This window comes from Apis laboriosa, unplaced genomic scaffold (genome assembly GCF_014066325.1).
Source record: "Apis laboriosa isolate Shangri-la unplaced genomic scaffold, ASM1406632v1 scaffold49_cov149, whole genome shotgun sequence".
NCBI classification, from domain to species: domain Eukaryota; kingdom Metazoa; phylum Arthropoda; class Insecta; order Hymenoptera; family Apidae; genus Apis; species Apis laboriosa.
Window position 1 is genome coordinate 1,117,701 of NW_025223500.1, and position 26,236 is coordinate 1,143,936.

Below are 26,236 nucleotides of genomic sequence, written 5' to 3' on the forward strand. Positions count from 1 at the left end.
GAATCGAGGAAAATCGGAAATATGGGTTAATGTTGTTTAGAAAAGCCGCGGATTTCGATCGTCAATGAAGCGCGCGCTATATTGGTTTGAATTTATTCGCAAGTATTTCGTCGAAATTGTGTTGGTTACCATAAGAAGATCGTTGAGAATCGTTAAGATTGATTGGATCTTTGCTTTTATGACTTATCGTTTGCAATTTAAACAATTTTATTCGCGCCCTCGTTTGAAAAACGATTTCTTGCACCCTTTTGAGAGTATGCGTGATTGATGCGATAATAATTAAATTTATATTTTATACATTCATTTATGAAAGCGTAAAAAAAAATAAAGAGAGACAGAGATATACTCGACATACACTCTAAAAATTTGTAACAGATCTATTGTGAATATTGAAAATAAATTTGTTAATTTAAGAAACAATTCAGCAAAAGAATTAGACTATAAAATAATATTACATTTCATGTACTAGAAACTAGAATTGAGATTTAGCAGTTTAAAGATTGATTTACATAAGTTTATAAAAAATAATATGAAAATTACGTGGAAAATAAAGGAAAGGAAAGGCTTATATATTATAATAAAAAAAAAATTTCAGATGATTAAATATATTTATATATTTATTTATAAATGAAATTTTCGACCAATAAATGTTATCGTTATATTTAATCAGATTTAATGAAATCCAAGTAGATATTTTTATTGCTACATCTATTGCTATTAATAAATTGTGAATTTAGAATAACAGTACAAATAAATAATGAAATACAAATTAAAATACCTTCAACGAAAGATTCTCTGCAGTAAAGCTCAAGGAATCTATAGATATCTGCCATAAAAAGCAAGAGCATATCGAATGCAAATTGAAGAAACGAGACACCATATACATTCAATCAACACTCTGTACCTAATATTATTACAATCCACTCAACTATGTGCTCTTTTTTCGATTCATTGCCAATGTAATATCCATCCACATCATGTTACAACGCATTCTATATCCCTTACATCCAAGATCAATAACCCTGGTCATCGAGAAACATTGAATTCCACGTAGAGAGTAATTCTCTTGTCTAGATTGAAAAGGTGTCGTAATCTAATATAACCTATATGTATACCATTGCGATAACCACGTTTTTATATACAATGATCTGTCGACAAAGCCGATATCTAACTAATTTTATCATTAATTGTTCACAAATCGTATAAAATCATATACAAACAAGATTATTATGATAGCAATATTTAAATAAAGCACCAAAGAAAATTTTTTCAAAAAAATTCCTTCTCTATATACTTAATGAAATAAAATTCCTTTAATGAGACAGCAAGATTGTCAAATAGAAGAATGAAAGAAAAGAAAACTGGTTACTAAGGGCTGCTGAACAAACACTACTTTCTCTCAGTAAAAATAATTCAATTCTATTCCAACGAATTTCCACAAAAAGAGAATACGTGAAGTCACATTATCCCCACTATCCTACTATATTAACAAAGTACGTCACGTGACATGATGCGACGTTTGGCTTTAGCAGAAGTCTAATCACGTGACATACTTTTACCTAATGTATGTAGTAATATTAGAGAAATAATGTAGTGATATAATGTTTGGTTTTAGCAAAAATTTTATATGTTATATGTGATGTATTTGTGCAATGTATCTCTGAAATAAGTTTGAAATAATGATATGTGTAATGTTATATTATAATGTACTCTCTTTTTGTGAAAATTCGTAAAAGGGAATCGAATCATTTTTAGAGGTTAAACATAGAGAAGATAATATAAAAGAATAAAAATAAATAAATATGAATAATGATATCATCAGTTTTATCAAAAGAAAATCTAGATTTTCAGTATGTGATGTCACACTTGGAATAGCAAAGAGAAGAAAAAGTTATTATCAGAATGTGTTTTCATGCAATATGAAATGACATAATTTTTATATCGTCATTCTTTATGATTATATGATACTATATGTATGATACTATATGCAATAATAAATTCATTCAAGTGAGAATGTGACGTCACATATTGAAAATCTAGAATCTTGTTTGACAAAGCGAATTGTACTACATTTATTGTTCTGTCGTAGAATGAGAGAATGGGATGTTAGACCAGATTCCAGCCCCATTGAACATGTATATGTAGATATATAACTCATGACGAACTTGAAATTCCTCATTAAAAGCTTCTTTTTTCGATTCTGGAATAAACTCACAATATCGTAATTCAAATTATTATTTTATTAATTTTATATTATATTATTATATATTATTATATTATATATTATATTATATTATTTTATATATATATTATTATAAAGGAACAAATTCACCCATTCTTTTCATAAAGAAAATTTTTTAGCAATCTTATCTATTTATTTACGTTTAAATCCACATTTTCAGATCGATTTTAGCTCACAAATACAATATGTACACCAAATGTTTCGGTAATTACGGATGTCTTGTACATAGCAATCAATTCATTTGATATTCAGAGAACGTAAGAGTTACACGCCAACTCTCGAGAAGCTTGGAAGCCTAAGATCTCCCTTTCTGGAAGATCATTTCCAGTTTCCATTTGCGAAGTTCCGTCAGCAACCTGTCGCGCCAGATTTCAGTAACTGCCAATGGAAAACGACGTGAGGTAATAGCAACGAGAGGATTGGCATCGAATAAATCGGTCAGGTTCAAGGAAACTGTCGTTAACATGAACAACAATCGATCAAGCTAGGAATCGAACAATCTAGGAATACTTGGAAAACAATTAATTGAATATTTTTTACTACAACAAATTTTTTATATTTTTTGTTATTGTCATTCTACATATTTTTGTCATTCTACATTAATAAATTATATTATATTTTGAAAATATATTATAGAAATTAAAATTTTCTATTAATTTAATATTAATAAATATTTATCTCAATTTTTAATCGAGTATTGATAGTTGAACAAGAACATTGATTATTCATTCTATTTGTGATTCTTGTAGCATTCAAGAATTATATTAATAGAATCTGATGTGATAATTTTGATAAAAGATATCTTGTAATGTTTATGTATATATATATGATGAAATTCTTATTACTTGAAAAATATAAAAAAATGCAATTAAACAAATTCCATATATTTATTTAACATATTGATATGAAATTATTATTATACATATAATTTTCAACATCTCTACTAAATGAATGCAAAACTTTGAATTTATTGTAAGTATCTAATATTTATATTATTATTTTTATTTCTTCATAAATAATTAACTTAGAGATTAACCATTATTATATTATTATCTTTTCTTTGTTTTTTTGACAATCATTTTTTTCTAAATATTTCATATTATTTTTTAAGGTATATTGGCGTGGGATATAATATTTAGGTCAAATTTCTACGTATCACAATCTCATACAAACAAAAAATACAAACCAAGAAAAGCTACAAAATATGCAACAATCTTATATCTATACATTACATCTCTACAGCAAATAGAAATATTTTTTAAAAATTCAGATGCCATTACAAGATCAATAAAACATGTAATTCAAGACTTTCGCACAGTGGAGTACAGTATCTAAACCGGTAATACATTCGCACCTTCCTTAAGGCCTCGTTCGAATCCTAATTACATTCCAATTGCAACGCGCACTATAATTCAAACGAAAGTACCATGCATATCTTCCACATCACGTAAGCACAAACCAATCCCACGCACCAGGGTGCGTAGTACCGGTAATCGACAGTGGTCTTTATTGATTTTTCATTTCCCAGCCAATTCAATTATCTGGCAGGAGAGGACAATTGGATTAATTCGGGCCCTTAATTCCCTCGCTTCCAACAATTGAGTTAGATGGCTTGATTCCAAGCGTTATTTGTCTCGACCATGCAGGCTGTATTAAAAACCGTTACGCACTGCCGGCCACTTACCGATGACCAGGTCATTGGATTCAAGAAAATGTATAGGCTTGTATTGTGCGTGCCTCACAATAAGTTTCATGGGACATTACGAAATTAGAAACACGAGGACACAGGTTGTTATAATGATATATTATATGATCTTATTTGCAAATGTGAGATTCTCTTTAACTAATTGACGCTTTTTTTTTTCAAAATTTTATTCCAATCCAAATACGAATCTAATTCGTATTTATTTCTTAGAATTTCTTGTGAAGCATGCACAATATGCATTTGTGGTATCGATGAATCTAATTGACTATTACTAAAACATGAACGATGCAAAGATGCAAAGAATTAACGATGATGATAAAGAAATGTATTATTGAATCAAATGAAAGAATTCTCACGAGCGATTTTCGTATTTATTTTTATCTTATTTTATTTATTTGATTATTAATTAAGATGATTTTAATCCTTTACACTTGAAATTATTTGTACTATATATTATGTAGGAGTTTTAAATAGATTATTAAAATATTAATGAATAACTAATATAAATACATAAGTATTAAATTATAAATATATTCTATAAATAGTATTAACTTTTTGAATATTTTTCGAAGAATACTCTTTGCAAATACTCTACTTTGTAAGACTTTAAAATATAAATATATCTACATATTATAGTATCTTCAAATATTCAATATTAACTTTAACCATTTGGAATTATCTGCACTGAAATCATATGTTAGTAATTTATAGATTATAAATTTAATATTAGAAATAAGTAGTGTTGATATAAATAATAGATTATATATTAATATAAATATTAAGTTCTATATATCTTTCATAGGTAATATTAAGTTTTTGAATATCTCTCAAAAGATGATATTCTATAAAACACTCCTTTTTCTATAAAACACACATCCTTTTAAAGGCCTTTGTTCTATCATATAATTTTAAAAGCTAAATTTAGAATAAAGTTATTTTATTAATTTACNTAAATTTAGCTTTTAAAATTATATGATAGAACAAAGGCCTTTAAAAGGGTTAAAGACATAGGATGATTTTATTTCACAATCATCGATGACCGATTGAAACGCGAGATAAACACGAAAAATTCGTACTTACTTGGAACGAACCCTATCCAGACTTCCTCGAATAAATACCCTCGAATTACACGGGCCATTACTCTATGAGTTTATTTACCAACGAGAATCCCATAGAACAACGGAACGGAAGGCCATTACATGCTTCCTCCAATTAGGAGAACTCTTGGCCGTCGATCAAGTTACACAGCCAAGTTTTGAGGATACATTTTCAAAACATTCGCAACGATGGATAAATTCTATATTGTTAACCATCATCACTCTGATTTTTGTGAATTGCAACTCGTCCATAAACTTGATTTGGATATCGATTTTTGTTTAAATTAGAATAGAAAATATGTAGAATAAAGAGATTGTGAATGTATTTGTATGTTATGGGATAGTGATATTGGCAATGGAAATGGTTCTGTATCATGTATATACAATTGACTTTCATTCTATAGAAACAATCAGGTGAGTATAGATGGATAATTTGAGCTAACTAATATTAATAGTAATTATTCTAGAAGTTATAAATTATTATATTATAATAATAAAATATTTTTCAATAGAACATTATAAATATTATAATTTTGATTTATAAGTGTATTTAGTGATAAGTTAATTATTTAAATAAATTAGATTGGATAAATGAATATGCTTCTATTCTAAAATATTAAATTTTAAGTTAAATCATAAGTTATGTAATAAGACGTTTTTTAATAGAATATGAAATATATATTATGAAGATGTAATATGTTGTTCAATTACTACAAAATTATTGTTATATTTTTAAATAGATATTAATATAGATATAACATATTTTAACAATAAAATAAAATAAAATAAAATTTGTTATAAATGAATAATTATTGCTTTATAAATATAAATAAATAACTAAATAATATAATATATTAATTATTCTAATTAATACTTTATAATATGTGTATATGTGACAAAATAATCAATAAAGTTAATAATTTTTGCATAAAAATTTTGCTACGTTAAATAAATTGTATATAGCAATATCTATACAAGTAAAAAAATATTACAACTATTATTGCATATTTGCATATGTCTCTACTTGTAATAAAACTATAATAAAATAAATTAAAGTAAATTGTAAAAATCCTAAGTTCTCTGATTATTCTATTATACTCTATTATATCATATAACTGCAAAAATTATTTTTACAAGAGAAATTTATATTCTAAAATTGATCATTTATCAATTATGTCTAATATCATTTCCTCTCCAATTACTAAATTATAATGCATACAGAGTTCCTAATATTATCTCCGACAAAAACAATCTACACATTTTCATCCCATACACAACTTATTATCATCCGATCGATGAATAATACTAACCTCCACTAAGCAATCATCACGATAAATCAGCAATTATCACATCTCAATCGTCGAAACGACTAAATTATCAGCAGTATCGAACAACTATCCGATGCAAACAGATACTTCTTTCTTCTTCTCAGGGGAAGGCTGTCGAAGAAACAAAGAAAACAGAATCAATCCGAAAGCGGTCGATCGGCGAACCATGAAACGCAGCCACTATTTTATCGTGGCGTTTAACACGATCCATTATGTATCTTGTGGAGAGAGGGCGGGCAGAGGTGAACAGCCTCCGTTGTGGTAGCCGGTTGATTCTTCGCTTAAGCAGATATGATTGAGGACCGCCATAGAGACGATCAATGAGCAACTAAGTATAGTCAGCTGGTGAAGGCGAACGTTCAATCAGACCACGGTGTACACGGCCTCCTACACCGAAACATTCGATTTAATTCGATTGAATCTGCACCAATACGTATGAATATATATTTCCATTAATAAATATATAATATATGAACATAGTTTCTAATTGTAACAAAGAGATCATGAAATTATTAGTGAATTCCATTACTTTTCCATTGAAAAATATATTTTGTCAATAATAGATTAAATTATCTTATCAATAGTAATAAAAGTGATACACTAACAGAGAAATGAAATATTAATTATTAGATTTGTTCGAAATTACTTGTCATAATTTTAATTGTTATAATAGTTTTTTAATCTTCTTAAAATACTATATTTATAATCTAAATTATATATTAAAAATAAGTATATATAATCAGATGTTTATCTCATTATAATCATCATTAATTCTCAGCAAAAGTACATGCTTTTAATATAATAATAATTAACTGATCATTTTGACAAATTTGATAATGCTAGTTTTAAATATATAAATAGCAATAACTACTATTTTATAATAATAATTTCTGTTATATGTCAGGAAACATAAATTCATGTTCATTGAAAGCAACCAATGTCCCAATACTTTCAAGTGGCAATGTATGTATACATGGTAGCTAGACCTCTGTTCACAGAAGCTTTCTAGTTTCATGGTTGGCTAAACGACACACAACATCCTCAAAGTCGTTCCCCTCGTTTGGTCACTATGGCGAAACATGCATTCCTCCCTTGTCCATAATAAAACTCGGCGACTATGACATAGCGATACAACCTCTTACATTGACAGTCTTATCTCTGAAGAGAGACTGAACGACATGTAAATCGAGACAAGATTGAATTCTGTTGCATGATTGCACGACCGATCGAATAGAGTTCTTTTTAAGCATTACGATAATGATTTTTCATTTGGATAGAAAACTACATTTGAGTATGCTCAATGAGAAGAATAATGGCACAAATAGAATACGTAGTGGATATAAATAGTAACTTCTTATTCTAATTGATGATGTTTAATTAAAAAATAGATTATGAATAGAAGCTTTATCTTTTCAATATAGATAATTCTTTAATTTTTAACTGCTTTCTTTTATATATATATATATATAAAAGATTAAAAAAGAAGTTATCTTTTTTTTATCAATCACAAAGTAAAAATTAATTCACGTTGTGGAATATCGTCAACAGATAGATATTAAAATAAAAAAATGAACAAATTTTATTAATATAATGTAATGTATAAAGATAATAAATAATAATATATTCGTTCAAATAGTTTTATAATGTACTTACAGCACAATGAACACTTTATAACTTCTCCAAATATTATTCGATTTGTTTAAAATTCTTGATAATAATTATAACCTTCAAAAATTAAGCTAACAGGTATACTTTTATTGTTTCGTATATTCGAATACTTTATTGTTTCATATATTCGAATACTTTCGTATATACATGTATATGTAATAGACAAACTGAAAAAAATTAACACTTTATCCAGACAAAATGTCTACTGATTTTAGACAATCACAATATTTGTAAGATTTTGGATTAGATTGTATGTATTTTGGATTAGATGATATGTATTTCCAAATAATATCTATCGCTGATATACATAAATACTTACAAAAGTCATCCTTTACTTTGCCTGATCTCAAAAAAATGATACACTTCAAAATTTTATTACTATATAAATTCGTGTTTCGAGCATATTCTGATATTTACACGTCCTTAAACGAGGACGAATCACAGTTGAACGAATGAGGGCGTTGCGATCGCGGACGTTGGAGAAGCCGTACGGTACAATAGGCATCGCGTTAATGAAACGGGACGGCCGGCATGGAGTCACGTCCGATCCTATAGCGTTAGATGCAACTTCTTTCACGATGACAGTGCAACTGACATTCGGACGGGTCGCGACCGGTTTCCGTATCGTGACAATCTCAGTTTGAGAGATATTCCTCGACACGCTATTTTTGGTATGTCATTCGCGGTTTATTCGAACGTTCATTCGGGTCGAATTCTGAATCCTTTGTATGGTGGGTCAGTGGAAAAAAATATGTTTCTACGAATCACGAGAATACATGATTCTGTGCATGATTCTGGCTTCTGGTTGAAAGATGGGTTTAATAGGAAGAGTAAACTGTAAAAGTTAACACGTTGTTAAGAGAGAGCTTAAGATTCATGAATGTGAGTATGCATGGGTAAAGACGTTAGGTTATCGGCACGTTTCATTATCACGTGCATGTTCATCGACAAGTTCATTATCATTATTTATTGTATAAATTGAGTGCACAGAATTTATGAATCGAGGTAAAGAGATAAAAGTATGGATCATTTTAAAAATAAATATATATTTGAAAACTAAGTTGTTAAAAACTATTAATCCATTGAAAACCTTACCTTAACCTTATCTGTACCTTAATTTATATAATTTATAATTATAATTTTTCTTTTTTCACTTACAATTTTAAGAAATTTAAACAAATTTATAACACTATGATAAACTATATTTTTTTTTAAACAATGGAAATTATTGTGATAATTATTCTAATATATTTTTTATTCGAGTCGAATTCTGAATCCTTTTTATCGTCAGTAAAAAAAACAAATCGTGAATTTCTTTATGAATTTTATAAATCCAAATTCTTCTAATTGATAAAAAATTTATATAAAATATTGAAGAAATATAAATTTTTAATTAGAATATATAATAGTTAATAAAAATTTGACGTTATTAATTCTAAAGAACATGAAAATACCAATCCATGAAATAAATCTTGGACTGATTCATGACTATTTATTATTAAAAATATTAATCAAACACGATATATCATATTATCTATTTAACTAATTTTACCAATGAACAGCCTAAATTCCTTTTCCTTTTCAGATTGCATACCGATCAAGGATGACAAAGCATTAATAAAATATTAGGCACTAAAGCTAAAATATTACGGCTATGATACCTGTGGAACAATTACGCCCGAATCCGAACAATGCCAGGAATCTCTTTCATCGTCCCGGTTCACGACGACGTGAAGGAATTAAAGAGCACGTTTGATTCCCGTTCACCTACGCGAGTCGGCCGTGTTACGTAAGCTCGTGCACGAGAGGAGACAAATACCATAAGTCAGCGTTACCATAGTGCAAACACGCCGCTAATGGCACGCCGAGATGGTGGGTGGTGGAAGGTTTTTCGGCTCTTTACAAACCTGTCGGCGGCGGCACCAAAGGGCACCGGAAGACGCGGGGAAGCAACGCGTGGGTGGACATGTGAAAAGAGATCGGCCGAGTCACGGAACTTCATGACCCATTTGGAGACCTCGTCTTATTTGCTTTTTGTTTTTTTTCTCGAAAAAAATTGTTCGATTTTTGAACCGATGAAATTGATAGGACTAGTTGTTTCTGATAACAAGAATATTCATCTTTTTGGTAAATCAATAATCATATTCTAATTATATTTTCTAAATATGAATTTTTAGTATTTGAAATATTAATAATTAATTGATTAAATTTAATTACACGAAATTGTAAAACTATATATTATTTAATATATTATCTAATTTATGTTCATTATTCATAATTTCGCGTGTTCATATAAAATAAGATCAAAAATGTTCTAAGTCATTTTATTCAAAAGCAATACAACACAAAGCTCTATTCAAATCTCTCATTCTTCACAGAATTTACTATTCATTTTTTATATCAAGGAATACTTTGAACTACAGCAAGTTACAATAATATTAATAATAAAACCATATATATATAACATGTTATATAGGCTCTGATATCAGGATGCAAGTTTAATAAATAAGAAATCATTGTAACAAGTTAAAAAATTGGAAATTCATAATAAAAATGATTCTTGCTGTCAAAATGAATACGATGAATATTTTATTAAAGGAGTATTAAAAATTTTAAAACATTTTTCTGTTCTTTTGGAAAAAGATAAAAATCATAAATCCTTTTTTATATAAATCCTTCGATTCTTTTCTCTTAAATGAAAAGAAAACTTATGTTTATTACTTATTCGAAATTTAAACAATAAACCTCGAATCGAGTTTTCCTTGAGGCAGAAGAGACGTTATTGCGTCCTTTACGTCAAACTTTTTTTCGTAAATTCTTGGCATGAATCGAGCCAATGTGGAAGTTCTTCGAACGTGACGTGAAGTAGCCGCTTTACACCCGAGCTACGCCCACGCTTCCGACAGAATTTCAAGTTCATCGAGAATCTCGATAAATCATAAGAACCATTCTGTGTAAAGTTATCGCGTTAACCGTCTCTTGGGTGTCATAGATTTTACCAAGAAAAGCGAATTCGATGCTTTTATGAAGAATAAAAATCGAAATACTTCAAAATTGAATTCGAATTGAAAATTAAAATCGCATTTAACTATACATTTTATTTTTTTTCTTTGTTTTTTTTTTTTTATAAACTTATATGGGCTATAAAGTTAGACATTTTGAAAATTAGAAACCATCGAAATTTTGTTTTCTCTTCTTTAAAAAATTATATTTTTTTCTTATTGCTAATAATTATTAATTCCCAAATTTTAACGGAAGAGGATTAAATTATGATCAATTATAATCTTTCTTTCATGAACAAGAATCGCCCGCAATTCTGATCCATCTTAAATATCAATAATATTATAAATGCTATCTGAACGAAATACCAAATATCTTATTACGAATCCCTCGATTAAAATTACACGTCCGATGAAATTTATCGGCGCTTAAATATACGCCCACGTTCACGTGTCATCCCACATAATAACCCGAACAATAACAATTGAAATACACTCACCGAATCCCATCCGCACCTCCTCCTCGTCGTCGCTGTCGATGTGCTTGATACCAGCGATCTCGAAGCTCCTCGTCGATTGTTCCTTCCTCTTATTGGCCGAGGGCGAACAATCGCAAGTATCCTCCCCGCAGCTGCAATCGTCACCAGCGCACCTACAACCCAGCAACGGATCGTCGGTGTCTATATTCCTGCACGCCGGGCAGGGGAACGTCAAATCGTCCAAGGAAACTCTCTCGATTTTCCTCTCCACGGAGACCAAAAGATTGCCAATGAACGCTGGCAGCTCGTCATCCTCCACGTCGTCCACGCTCCTCAAGTTGTGCAACCTATTCTCACCTTCCCCGACTCCTGTCCCACCCTGCTTCTTCTTCTTCTCGAGAACAGCCTCGTCCAGTCTCAACGGTGTCGTCAAATCGTCGGGGGCGAGGGGTTTGCTCCTCGTCTCGCACCTGGCCGTCTCCTTCCACTTCTCCATGGTCATCGAGGAGACGACCTTGGCGCACCTCTTCACTTTGGCGCGACTCTCGTCGCCGGAAAGACTAGAAGAGTGGTTCGACGGGCTTGTCCTCGTTCCGTTCGATTCCCCCGTTTCCAATTCCGCCTTCCACGTGCCCACGCTCGACGTCGATCTCGACTTCATGACCGCGTGGCCGCCGTCGATCTCGTTCTTCCTGCGTTCCTCCCGCCCCTCGTTCGAGCCCTTGCACTCGAGGCGATCGATCGAGCGGGTCTCGTCGCGGCGATGCTCGAACACGCAGCCCTGCTCGCGCGTCCTCGAGCGCACCTCCTCGCGCGAACGCCGCCTGGGCCGCATGCTCTTCGCGGTCCCCGACGATTGCGGCCCGGCCAGGCTGCCGCTCGCCGTATCGCTACTCCCCTGCCCCTTTCGAGACACCTCCCGCCAGTCCATGAACTCCTCCTCGCGGTCCCAGCCGAGGAAACCTGGGGCCCTCATCGACGTCGTTCGCCAAACTACTGCAATCTGAACGGAAGGAAGTCCTTTTATGATTATAAAACGTGTATACGAAGTTTTATCGATTATTTTTATCGATTATTAAACTGTTGAAAAGAAATCTTAAGGACACGGGGATAAGAAGATTCTTGTGAAATCATGCAAAGAATATTTGAAAAACATTGAGATACATTTATTACACGATTCATGCACTTAAAGGGAAACGGTAATGAAAAAGAAATAGTTACAACTTTCGATACGTTAAAAATTGCAGTTACATGGTCAGTTCTGTTGTATTATATAAGACGTACGAGAGGTTCATCGCATTTCAGTGGAATCTTTCTCTGTCATATAATCGAATTATGCATGGTCATAAATTATGTACATATTAATAATTCATTTCTCTTCCTTTTGTTTTAATTACAATATCTTTTTCGATATTCAAATATATAAATTTTTTTTTTAAACCTATTAATGTGGTGATTGGAGATGTGTATATAAATATAAATATGTATATAAATATAAATAAACTTCAATTGGAATAGTTGTTTAATCATGAAAGCATAGCAAAAAATAATTAGATATTACGCATCACAATATATATGTATAAAATACATTAATAATTTACAAAATTTGCCATTAAATTTCGTTCAGATTTTAGTAAGAAACATGAAAAATATTGAAAATCATATGAACAGTCTTATTTTTTTGATCAAAGATAATCGTTAGAAATTACAAACGTAAGAAGTTTTATATACTATAGAAAATCTGATAAAAAATTGGCAAACAATTATTGAATAAACAATAGAAAATATGTTATATCGATTCGAAAACTTAAACTAAAAATTACATTATTGACACACTTTTCAAAGAAACCCTGTTTCTCATAATAACATTAATATAATATCGATTAAAAAACGTTAAAAAACGAGGATCGCGCAACGTTCTCCGGAAATTTCTCCAGGAGAAATAATTTCCGCGGATGGAAATGAAAAAACCGGCTGAGGAAAACGTGACTCACCTCGACGGTATTCCGCTCGTCACCAGCGGCAACTTCGCCGCTCCCTGAGGTGGTTGCAACTGCAGCTGCGCTGCGTATGCAAAGGTAACATTCCCCGAGACGTAGCGCGGAGGCCTCGAGCTCTCCTAGCTGCAGGACGAGGCCACGTCTTCCCAACGTCAGAGGCCAGCCTTCCGGTATCACCGACTCGTTCCCCTGCAACGGAACCGCGCTTATTATTATGCTAATTCGCGTGTTATGGAATCAAGGTTACTCAAGGATACGAAGAATTACATAAATATAGGAATAAGTACGATAGTTTGGATTATCCATGTTCTAGAAGAACGAACTAAATTTATTTTTAAAATATTTATATTTTCTTTCGACTCTCAGACGATTCTTTCAAGATGCTGTTTATATATATATATATTCTTTTTTAGAGCGATTTTAATCGAGATATTACAGATTGTAATATTACATGATCAGTTTGAAAGTAATAATAAAGACTTTTTAAATATGAAATGTGATAAAAGAAAGATTATTTTAATTTTCATTTTCATTATTTTAATTCTCTTCTTGAAGAAAATAACACGGCAAAGTTATGAATTTCGTTCATTAAAATATAAAAAACCGAGATACATTTCCATTTATTACACGATTCGTGCACTTAAACTTTACTTAAAAGGAAACGGTAATGAAAAAGAAATAACTTACAACTTTCGATACGTTAAAACAAACTGCAGAACCCACGCGTCTGTTATAATAAATTACCACTGCGATATACATTCACCCTATAATTTGTCAAAACATAAAACCACCCACAAGCGCGATTCCAATTGCCTTCTTCGTAGAGAGGAGGGGAGGGGGCCCAAAGTGGTTTACGATGCTCGTAAACACGCGAAACAGTGATTCCTGGGGGAGGTCCCCCTCGTTTCCCACGTTAATTCGATCGTCTCTGCGTACGAGGGGGCGATGAAAAGGGCCCTGACAATCGGGGACGATTAATTAAAACGAAGCCGGAAGCTTGAACGGCTAATGAAATTCCTCTAAATAAGTTACACGCGGAGAGGAAGGGTAATTGTAGAGCCAAGCCCTCGCGAGAGGGAACGTTAATCACCTGTGATTAGAGGGGTAATCAACGCCGCTCGCGGATTACGCCCGAAATTGAGCAGACGTGTAACTCCGTGAATGGCGTCGCGTCATAATTTTGTCCCACGGTTTAATCCGCGAATTGGAATTTCGTTGAATTATAAATTGAGAAAGTTAGAGAGGATCCTTTTAAAAATAAAAATAGTTTTTTTTGAATTATGCGATGTACAGAATTAAAACAAAAATTGATATATCGGTAAAGTAAGTTTATAAATAATTTAAGTTTGATAGAAAGTCAGATAGAAGGTTTACATTTTCGTATACCAACTTTTGTTTTGATTTTTAAAATCAACGCAAAAAAATATTACGAATGTATTAGCATATTGTGCAGTAATCTTTGGATTATGCAAATTTTGACTCAATTATCTAAGAAGATATTGTTTCACATGGAACAATGGAGACAGGAAAAAGTGTTCGTGTTTTGTTTTATGGTTATCTTAAATTGTTAAAAGCATATACATTGAAAACTAGAATTTTATTTCGAATTATTAGAGATAAATGATTTCGCTTCTATAAAATCTACAAATTCTATATTGCGTAGTGTAAATTATATTATGTAATTCTGTATATCGGGTAACGTAATAAAAAATGGAGATATTAATAAAAAAAAAAAATAAGCAGATCATTTTGTGCAATAAAAATGCAAAGATGGTTTTTGAAATATGTGTATATATATATATATGTAAATGAAGTGATATATCTTCGACTTAGATTTATGAATTAGAAACAAAATGAAAATTGTACACGAGAGATAAAATGTATAGCAATTTTTTTTATGGCTAGTTTGTATTATGAAAATGGTTTTTCTGAGAATGATTGAATTTTTATTTAAACGAAGCATAAAATGTTTCATAAGCATGTAATCTTATCATCTTTCCATACATTAAATTAAGAAACATAAAATTACGTGAAAAATTTGGGAGATAATATCCAAGGTGATTATTTCTTATTACAGAATTATCGAAACGCAATAATATTTATAACTTGGAAACGAGGTCACAGATACAACAAATATTCACGTAACTACGTTATTTTATTTCCTTATTCGTCTTAAGAATTTTTCTGTAATATGTACCACGAATCCGTTGTAATGGCTTAATAAAACCTGCTTTATCTGATTTTATATAAGAAAAAAACAGTCAATTCTTGCAAAAAGTGTTATACAAAGATAACAATATTATTACTTTATTAAATATAACAATATTTCTATAATTATTCAATATATTTAACAATTCGTAAAATATAAGATTTGAAATAATCATCAACAATATTCAATTACTATATTATTTTTCTTATATAATAAGATATTATGTAATGAGATACATAAAATCTGAAGAAAAAAACGTTTTCAAGAACGATTAAAACTTTCATTCCAACCGGAATACTCGTTTTGTTAGAATCTGTGAAAGTGCAGAGTTGCAATGCTACTCCCAGATTCTCGTGTCTCGCCTACGCGCATCGATGTACGATCCAACGTGTAAGCAATTAGACGGTGCAACACGCGAATAAAAGCAATCGATAGAATATTTACACCTTGCATCCATTAGAAATTAAACGAGCCTAAGGAATAGCCTGCCATACGAGTTTTCCTCATTACGAAAGCAATTTAAAACTATAAATTGATACAATTGAAAAAAGAGAAACTAAATTATTTGAATCATTTAATTTGTGTCAAACTTTTATCTTGTTGAAGTTAATCGATTCGATTTCTATAAAATTTACATAATTATTTGATAATCTTCTTTACTCGATCTTTGAAAAGTATTAAAAACTTACTTATGGAAATTGTGAAGCTGTTTCGATTCTTTTAATCACATTACGATTCAGCATTACGATTTATATTTTCTTAACTCTTCACTCGATCTCTCGTCACACTCAAAATCTAAAACTACCACTTTATAAACGTTATAAAGAAACCGACTACGCATGGCACGCGACATGCGCGCGCACGCATTCTCCGCTTAATTAAGCCGCATTCCCACTGCGATTGCGCAATCCAATTCTCCCCTCTATCGATACGATCTGCCTGAATTGGCGCGTGGGAAATGCTTTTTCGCGATCGATATCGCTCTCGATGGAATTCGACTGTCAACCGAAGCAATTCGCGCGATTTTTCCCCGCCTCCGCGACTTTATTATCCTCGTTATTTACGACATTGGAAAGGTGGAAAAAGTGGTCGATATCGACGATAGGCGCGGCGGGACACGGGATACAATGGTCGCCGATGGAAATATCCGATTTGTATAATGGCGAGACCGGGTTATATGGGGGATTAATGGGCGTAATGAATTCCTAAATGACTCGGCCGATTCGTAGATAACGTCTCCGCTAGGTGTTGGGTTATTGATGGATACACACAGGTATGTGGCGGCTCCAGGTGGCCGTTGGATTGGAATGGTTCTCTCTTGTCGGATCGAGTTACTCGCGTCTTTTCAAACTATAACGAGGTTTTTCAACGGTCTCGACATGACTCGGAATTCGTGGAGCGAGCCAGGTATACATTTAATACTTTGTTGGCAAGGTTATGATTTACGTGTCACGGTTTAGAATGGCGTGTTAATTCCTGTCGTTGCTTGTGCACCTTATCGAGAGTTGAGAGACACGAATATACGTATGTAGTGAGAAACCGGATTGAACGTGTGCATATAAAGTGGTTGGAAATATAAGAAGAACGACCATCTTTGAATTTTATTTTAATCGAAGTTTCTATTCTACAAATTGTTACAATTTAAAGAGAAATTTAATTATATGTCTATACTATAACTAGATTCTATTATTCGATATATATTCTATTACATATATCATTTAGAATATTTTAGAAATAATTGATAATTGAAATGTGAATGGTAAGTAAATAGTTTGATATTTTGGAGCATTTAAGTAGTAAAGGTAAACGAATAGTGGAACATATCTTTCTGCGTATATTTCATATATATACATGTACTTTTATTGAAAGTTAATAAATGCCTAATATGATATTTGGATAATGTACACATAATAGTACATATAAAACGAATTATCATCAAAATTGAATTCATACTTTATTTCAATGTTTTGCTCGAATATATAATATTAACTAATAATATTAAAAGAAATAGAATAGAGATTTTTCTTATTTTTAAATATTATATTTTAAATCTTTTCTTATATTCTTTTATAAGAATCAAAATAAAATATTTTCAAAATTTCATTGTTTAAATTTTAATTTCAAGTTTAAAATTACACATCACCAGAATTACCAATCGTTGAAATAAACTAATTTTCTCTAACGATAATCACACAAACGAATAACGCACACATCAGAATTAACAACGAATGTTATTAATTAACAGAATAATTATCGGTTCTGAGTAAGTAAACAAACACTCCAATCGAAACGCACAATCTTATATATATATATATCTCACCCAATAATCAGAATTATATACCTACCATCGAAACGACCAATCCACGGTCCCGAGCTATAAAACAGATAATCGTACGGGCAAAAGGAGAGCGTACGATACAGTCAGGTATATAAATATCTCGTAATTTCATCGCGAATAGGCAAGCGTATAGACACGGCGAGGTGGCCAGGTCGCGCGACAACCCCGGCGAACGGAAATCAGCGTGTCGACAACAGGGCCCAGGCTACGTTTATGATGGACGAGATAAGAAACGAGGCCCGTGGCTGTCACCGCGTGTCTCATTAGCGGTAAACGGTCCGGTAGAGATGTATCTAGCACCGAAACTATCCTGGGCTTTCACCCGAGCCGCTGATTTACCGATCGAGCGCCCTTCAATTGCACCTAGGCGCAACGTCGTCGTGTTAAACGAACCCTGCCACGAAACCAGCGTTGGGACGGACAACACGTGGGGAGATAGGAAGAGTGTAAATCAAACCGTTCACCGAACGCTCTCCAAGCTCTGCTCAGATCGTTAAAAGCGCCGCTCGACGCCAATTTCAACGGCAAGTTTGGGCTATAAAGTGTCGGGGAAGGCGTATTCTTCGGGCTTGAATTAGGATAATTGGGCAGATATGAATAATATTGAGGGAGGGAGTAGTGTAATAGTTGGAACGTGATGATTTTACGAGTTGCTGAATATGGATAGGGTAATATATCGAGGAAGGTTTTTGATTTAGCAAAACAAAAATGTTACGTTTCGAATATTGAAATTTTCAGATTGTAAAAGTTTCAAAAACGATGTGAAAGAATTTGTTGAATCTAGAAATTTTAATTTTAAGAAAATTTTCGAATATTCTTAAAAGATCGCGTAGCTTTCGATAATCGAAAGTTTGCCTTTAGTCTCGCTTCAACTCTTTTAAAAAATACAGGAACAACGCAACCGCTGTTTACCCGTGTAACTGTTCGTACAAGAAAAAGACAAAAGAGTCACGTTACGAATAGGAGTGTCCAGCTCCTATCGATCGGATCGGGCGGAAGAATTCATAATAAACGATCGAACGCGAAAGAGGTACTCTTGTACCGGATGCCGTCAAAGTGACAGACGCGTGGTACGTGACTGACGAAGCCTCGTTAATCCCAGTTCCTACTACTCGCGCGTATACCGTGAAACGCAGGTTTCTTTCACGCGTAACATGTATTCGTACAAATCGCTTTTTAACGGTTCAGCCGTTCAGATAAATCTGATGAAAGTTTAGTAAAGATCTATTTCGATCTCTTTCGAACAAACAAGCGAGTTCCTTCGATATGTCCTGGAAGATTAATTACGGTCAATGTACAAGCTTAGCTACTTAGAGGAGGAAAATAATATTTAATATTATCCTTAAGATTGAGTTTGTAACTTTGACGCGTATAATTTTATGATATTACGTAATAACCTTTTGATTGTGTAACACGTTATTAAGAGTTAAAAGACTCTTGTTCAATCTTGTATTTTATTATAATTTTTGCGAATTAATTTATTGAATATTAATTATATCCAATCAAAATCAAATCATGTATGAATGAGCAAAAAAAAAAATGGTAAATTTTCCTCCAAATTAATTAATACTCCTCGTTATCTTTCAATAAATAGACAAATGAAAAGTCTCTCATCAAACTTAAAATTTGTTTAAATGAATTACATATAGCGATGATGTGATTAAAATCAAATAAAATCTAACAATATAATAATATTAGGATAACATTTTTTCCATTTTTACCTTTTATTTTATTATAAATAATAAACTGAGATATTTAATGTGTGTTGCCTATTTTAAAAGTATTTAATACGTGGCAAAAATGAAGAAATGACTCAAGTAACAAGTTAAATACTTAAGTTAGATAAAGCATTCTGTATACATAAAACTGTCTAATAATTGTATATATGAATATAATAAATTCATATATATATATAGAATATAACCTATAATTTTATACATGTATAAAATGTAAATGAAAAATTATATACAGAATATTGGAAAGAACGAGATGGAAAGAAAATATTGCATATTCCCTCCTTCATCTAATTCAAACTTATTAAATTACTTATGACTCGATGAATAAAATATTTCTATAATATATCATCTTTTCTATTTGTTTTAATGTATTTTTTTTTTTTTTAAATCTCCAAAGATGAATATATATTAATATCCTGTGTAGAAAAGTGTAACGCATCACGTACGATCATAATAGCCAACATTTTCATTCCTTTGACGTTTAAATTTTGATCGTAATTCATTCCAGTATTTCCACACATCAATTACATTACATAGTATTCACCGCACAATATATAATAAAATATTCATATTCACGAATATTTAAACAAGAAGATAAAACTTAAACCAATGAAAGTCCGTGGAAAGATTTATGTAAATACATTACATAAATGTCAAAATATCCGATTTCGAGGATTATAATTTAAGATGCGGTTAAAAAGGGGAAAATACACGTATTCATATGAAAAGCTTACCGAGGAGACCGTTCGACGAGTTCCCACAGGCAGAGAAAGCAACTTTACCGCGTACTCCTCCGTTTTGATCGCGAAATAATGTTCAAGGAGCGCGGAGACAAATACAAGCCGCGCCAAATAGGGTTCCGGCGTGCACTGGGAATGGAGAGGCATTGTGTAGTCATTCGAAAAGCCGCAAAGGCTTAGGCGCGCGTGTCGCCAGAAACAAGGCACCAGAACGGCGGCGGTTCGCGCTGAAAGACGGTCTAAGGTCTAATCTGCATTTTAAACGAGCCGTGCGCGAGAAGGGAATCGCCTCTCTTCGCGCCGCTTTTAGATCCTATCGCCATTTTGCTTTCTACTATGTCTAACTCTGCTTCCCCAAACCGAATCCCCTTGTTTCGATCGATATTCGTTCATCAAATTTATTACATTAAATTATTGTTTCGATCGATATTCGTGATCAAATTTATTACATTAAATTATTATCGAAAACATTGGGAGGAAAAATTACGTTACTTCCACATATACATTGAATAAAATAATATAATAAGAATTTTCACAAATGTACGTAAATATACGGAGTTTTGATATCTTCAGTGGAATAATGTTTTGGAGGAGATTTATTTATCATGTACAATTTAAGTAGATTAAGTGAGGTAAAATGAGACAGTGGTATAATAGGAGAATAGCGCCTCGCTTCACGTAAGACTTCAATTGCTCAACAAATCTTAATTTTTGTACACCAATTTTTGGAATTTTGAAACAACTGTTCAAAGATATCTCACGAATATATTAACACTCTCTATTTAACTCTTTAAATAAAAATACTTTATAGTTGGATCTATACGTAAATAAAATTTATTTATTGTATTAATTTCATTGCTCATTATCTTATATTAACAAATATTTTTTTTTTTTTAATCTTCATCGATCGAAAAATGCCTATAAACTTATAAAAATTTCAATACAACATTTCATTTAACAAGAGAACTATTATTTCAATAGGAATTAATTATCAGATAAAGGTAAAATTTTGAAACTTTGAAATCGACTTATCAATCACAGAGAGTATGAGTAATATTTTCGTTCAATTGTGAACGATTTCATTTCTACCACGGCCCCGCTTTCTCGTTTTGGAACGAGCGATTCTCGAAGAAAAGGGGCAGAAGCGGAAAACGATGCGCCTAATGAACGGTTCGCGTGTCGCGGACGTTTCTCTCTCGCCTCGTGTCACGTGTATACTACGTGCGGACTAATTAAGCGGGAATGATAAAAGAGAAAGTGCCAGCGTCTCTCTCTCCCCCTCCCTCCCTCCCTCCCTCTCTCTCTTCCTTTCCGTTCCTTTTTTGGAGTACACGCGTATTAATTCGTATAATCCGTTGATGAACGAGAAACTTTGCGAAACGAAAGGGAAACCTCGTCGAAACAAATGGACGAAATCGTATCGTAGAAAAGAATACTACCGGGTATTTTTTTTTTTTTTTTTTTTTTATTTCGATCCCGTTTCAACAAATGAAAGTGTTGTTTCCATGTGGTGGAAAGCGGAGAGACGTTGACAGCAATTTACGTTTCGAAGGAAAGAGGGAAAGAGGATTCCTTCCTTCCATCCAAGCTAAGCTCCCCACTTATTCTCTTTTGGCCCCCTCCCTCCCCCCCTCGCCCCCTTTGAACGAAAGGTTAAGCGATGATGAATCGGATGCTAGAAGTCGCGATTCGTTACAGCCGTCGGATAGACGCGTTTCTCTCCCGTGTAAACGTATTACGATAGCAATCTCAAATGGAATTGATTTCTGTATTCGTTTGGGAGGCACGAGGAAAATTTTTCAGATGTAAATGTAAGATAATATTTATCTTACAAGAAGAAATCGAATTTCTCTCTCCTTTTTTTTTTTTTTTTTATCTATTGCAAGATTCAATTGTTTCTATTAAATTAGTGTATATTATAATTCATTCAATTCGTTTTGACAAATATCACAGAATTTGTATGTAACAAATATTATCAATTTACGATTAAGATTATGAAATTAAAAAATTCCTCTTCGTATTGCATATAAAAGTAACAATAGAATAATCTTGTCTTCTCCTCCCCTTTTTTCAAAATCTACTACTAGTGAACTTATACCATGAACACGTCAGACAATATTATATTTATTTACAAAAATAAGCAATTTATTAAAATAATACAACTTATTAAAGTATATAACAAATATTATCAATTTACGATTAAGATTATAAAATTAAAAAATTCCTCTTCATATTGCATATAAAAGTAACAATAGAATAATCTTGTCTTCTCCTCCCCTTTTTTAAAAATCTACTACTAGTGAACTTATACCATGAACACGTCAGACAATATTACATTTATTTACAAAAATAAGCAACTTATTAAAGTGAAATTCTACAGAATAAAATTCTTTTATCGCGGATGAAATGCACTTGAAAAACGGGGGAGGTCACACGAGTGTCTGAAACTCGATTATTTCTGACAATGCACCCTTTGTCCAGTCCGTGACAAAGGTTAAAGTCACGGCAACGTGAACTTAGATCCGCGAGGGGAGGAGGGGGAGGGAGAGGGGAGGATGCAGACGACTCGATAATCAGAGACAGGATGCGGCTGTCTAGGGGGGAGGAGACTCGTTCGTGAACAAAGAATGCCGATAACGAAATGATTGGCAGTTTGCTAATTAAACGACAATTTACTTGGCCGCTCTATATTTAGATGTGGCAATCTCCGAGCAAGGAGAACACTTAAGACTTGGTTTCCATGGAAGTAGTTCGAGTAATCGTTGGATCTAAGTTGATTTTAATCTTTGGAATCCTCCTCTCGAGAATCTTTTCAATTTTTCTTTTCAATGCGAATAGACCCTTGTCACAACCAATGGAAACTATTTGAATTCGATTTAAAATGTTGAATATCTTGCAATAGTATGTATAGAACGTAAGAAAGAAATAAATAAATAAATCTTGAAAATCTTTTATAAAAATAAAACTACCACTAATTGTGAAGGGCCTCCAAAAATTATTATTTACGAGTTAGTAAAATCTATCTCTATGAAAAATAAAATAGACACTTTGATTTATTTGAAAAATATTCTAAACAATTTATGAAAATTATCAGACTATCTTATTCCACGTATAATTACGAAACGATAAACAATCTACAATCTGAATAAATCCCAATATGAATTAATTAGCAAATAAAAATATATTCCGTACATTTCTCGAGTCTCGAACACGAGTGTGAATCACGCACGCGGAAGCAACAGAAAAGACATTTTTAGATACCCAATTCAATACCCAATATCTTTATACAAAATCCAAAAAAAAAAAAAAAAAAAAAAAAAAAAAATACAGAACCTCGGTAGAAATACATCGAAACCTACACTACTACAGACACACACAACACACACACGATATCTTGCATCCTTCTGAACTGACCCCATTGGCCTCGCCTCCCCCTCCCTCCCGGATAACAATCGCGATAATTACACCGTGAGAACGATAATTGCCCGCCGGCACGGCGCTCGCGGCCCAGGGCGAGCTAATAACGAACGAGCCCCGTCATATTTTCATGAAATGTCACATCAGATAATGGCGGGTTGCGAGAGAGCCGGAAAAGAAACAGCGTCCCGCCGCCGCCGGCCATAAAGTGAAATTGCGAGCCGATCGCGATTCCTCGGGCTCTCTCGATCGCTGTTGCTCTAGCGCACACACATATATATATATATACAATATCTCACACATACAAGCTACGGCTTGGCCCAAGATAGGATCAGGCTCGGACGACAATGTTGAAAGTTGGGTCAATTTTCTTTCTCTCGAACTCGCCGCGCGACGGAACTCGTGTCCACGGTGTTATCTGTCGCGTACCGTGAACGCTGTTTTAAACGATATCTGATCGGTCGGCCGAACGGCGAAGCGGTGTCGCTGTCGTTCGATCGACGTTTATCTGCGGCCGAATGATGGATGCGCGTGGACGTCCTCCTCTCCCCGTGACGAGTCTAGGGGGCCGGTGAGAAAGTTGCGCGCGCACGTATATATTCCAGAGGAGTTTTTACGAGATGGGATCGTGCAGGTTGCCGCTTCTCCGGTTGAGCATCGGGTCGAGCAATCTTTTCCGCGTGGATTCTTTGTGTAATTATTATTGGAGATAGTCCTTGCGTAATGTATCGGGAGAAAGAGTGTGTTGAGAAGGTGAGAAGGGGTTATATATATATGTTTTTTGAGAATCTCAAAGTAGAATAATTTATTCCTTTGGATCGATATTAAAAATCAAACTTGTGTTTCAAGGAGGTCTATCACTGGATTTGTTTGGGTGGAATCTTTCTGGATAGGTTAAAATTGTAATCTTTCGAGATCGTTCGAAATCTACCTTTGTTAATTACGTAGAAATTGTTCGAAAGATCTTTTTGAATAATTTTTGTTTTCCTTATTATTTGTGAATATCGCGATTAATTTTATCACTGTACAAAAATTCTTGACGAAAAATAACGAACAAAGTTAACAAGTTTCATCAAGCCGTCATTCTTGTACAATGAAAGATTTAAATGTTATCCTTTCCAAAGTTAAAAAAAAAATACCAAAGTTAAAGGAAAATACAACTTATCTTCGAATTTATATTCTCCTTCAAGCTGTCCACAGTTTCGACAAGGTGATCCACATACTAACTATAATCACGATCATAAATTCACTTACGGACATAATAGGATCATAGAGCGATCTAGATACTCTCGATCTCGAGCCGATAGTAGTTCTCTGGGTAATCGCCAGAGGAGCATCGATATCTTTCAGGTGCACGCACGCACCTGTGTAATTATGATAATTGTACCGCTCTCTTTCACCCCTTTAATAATAATTAATAGCGACGTTTCGAGGAACTTGCGGACGATTGCTCGATCCATTGACAATCAGAGTATCCGAGTTAATTGCTCGTGAGGCGGAACGAACTTGTTAGAACGAGGAGAAATCTGCAAAATCCTGGCCCCGGTGATTATGATTACTTCACAATCACCTTAGAAACCTACAAGTTATCGATGTTTTATTTATCAAAGGAAATCGTACCGGTTTTATAACTCGTACAGAAATCGTAGAGATTAATTATTGGAATTATTGTTTCATTCAGGAATAACGTTTCATCTTATTTAATTTTTTTCCTCCTTTATCTGTATATTCTGCAATCGTTTATATTTGAAGACCAGAATGGAAAAACTGGATAAGTTTATTACATTTATTGATTCTTATATTTTCAAGAATTTTTTTCCTATAATTAAAATTTCACATATTATAAAGTATCTCTTTTTAAACAAAAAAATAAAAAGCCAATCGAAATGGAATGATATTAAATTTTTGAATTTATGCCAGGAACACCGTTCAAAATTCCATTCATCGATAAATAATAATAATAATAATAATAATAATAAATCAACTCGAAACCATGAAAGTTGTACCAAGAAGGAAGCCGGCTTCAACGTCCAGGAAGCACCAGAATCCCATCAGTCCTCGTTTGTCTTTACAAGACAAACACTAAACAGCCTATTACTCGATCTTTATAGCGCTCACGGAACGTATGGCTGGAGGAGAGCAGCCTCGAGTGGAAGCCGTTCCTGAGCGACATAATGGAACTATCCACCATCATCCTCTCTCTCTTGGGATCTTGGCCTCTTCTCTCTTCTTCTCCAGATACACACACGCATCTCAACAGATCATTACAAACGCTCGC

At 32.9% G+C, this 26,236-nt stretch overlaps 1 protein-coding gene and 1 long non-coding RNA gene across 7 annotated transcripts in view; one reads left to right on the forward strand and one right to left on the reverse strand.

Annotated features, from left to right (window-relative positions):
- LOC122716853 (puratrophin-1-like) overlaps positions 1-26,236 on the reverse strand; it is a 431,619-nt gene that overhangs the window by 204,349 nt on the left and 201,034 nt on the right. For all 5 annotated transcript variants that reach the window (XR_006347106.1, XM_043940302.1, XM_043940303.1 and 2 more), the window contains 2 exons: positions 13,513-13,707; positions 11,540-12,521 (listed from right to left, as the gene is read on the reverse strand). Coding sequence is in view for 4 of the 5 variants with exons in the window: in XM_043940302.1 (XP_043796237.1) it covers positions 11,540-12,521; positions 13,513-13,707 (1,177 nt within the window). In the remaining variant the exon portion in view is untranslated. The remainder of the gene's footprint in view (positions 1-11,539; positions 12,522-13,512; positions 13,708-26,236) is intronic.
- LOC122716858 lies at positions 3,074-4,268 on the forward strand. Of its 2 annotated transcripts, XR_006347109.1 has the most exons (4): positions 3,074-3,214; positions 3,354-3,689; positions 3,771-4,030; positions 4,158-4,268. It is a non-coding gene; the product is annotated as an uncharacterized LOC122716858 (long non-coding RNA). The 2 variants fall into 2 exon arrangements; XR_006347108.1 differs by having other exon boundaries at positions 3,354-4,030.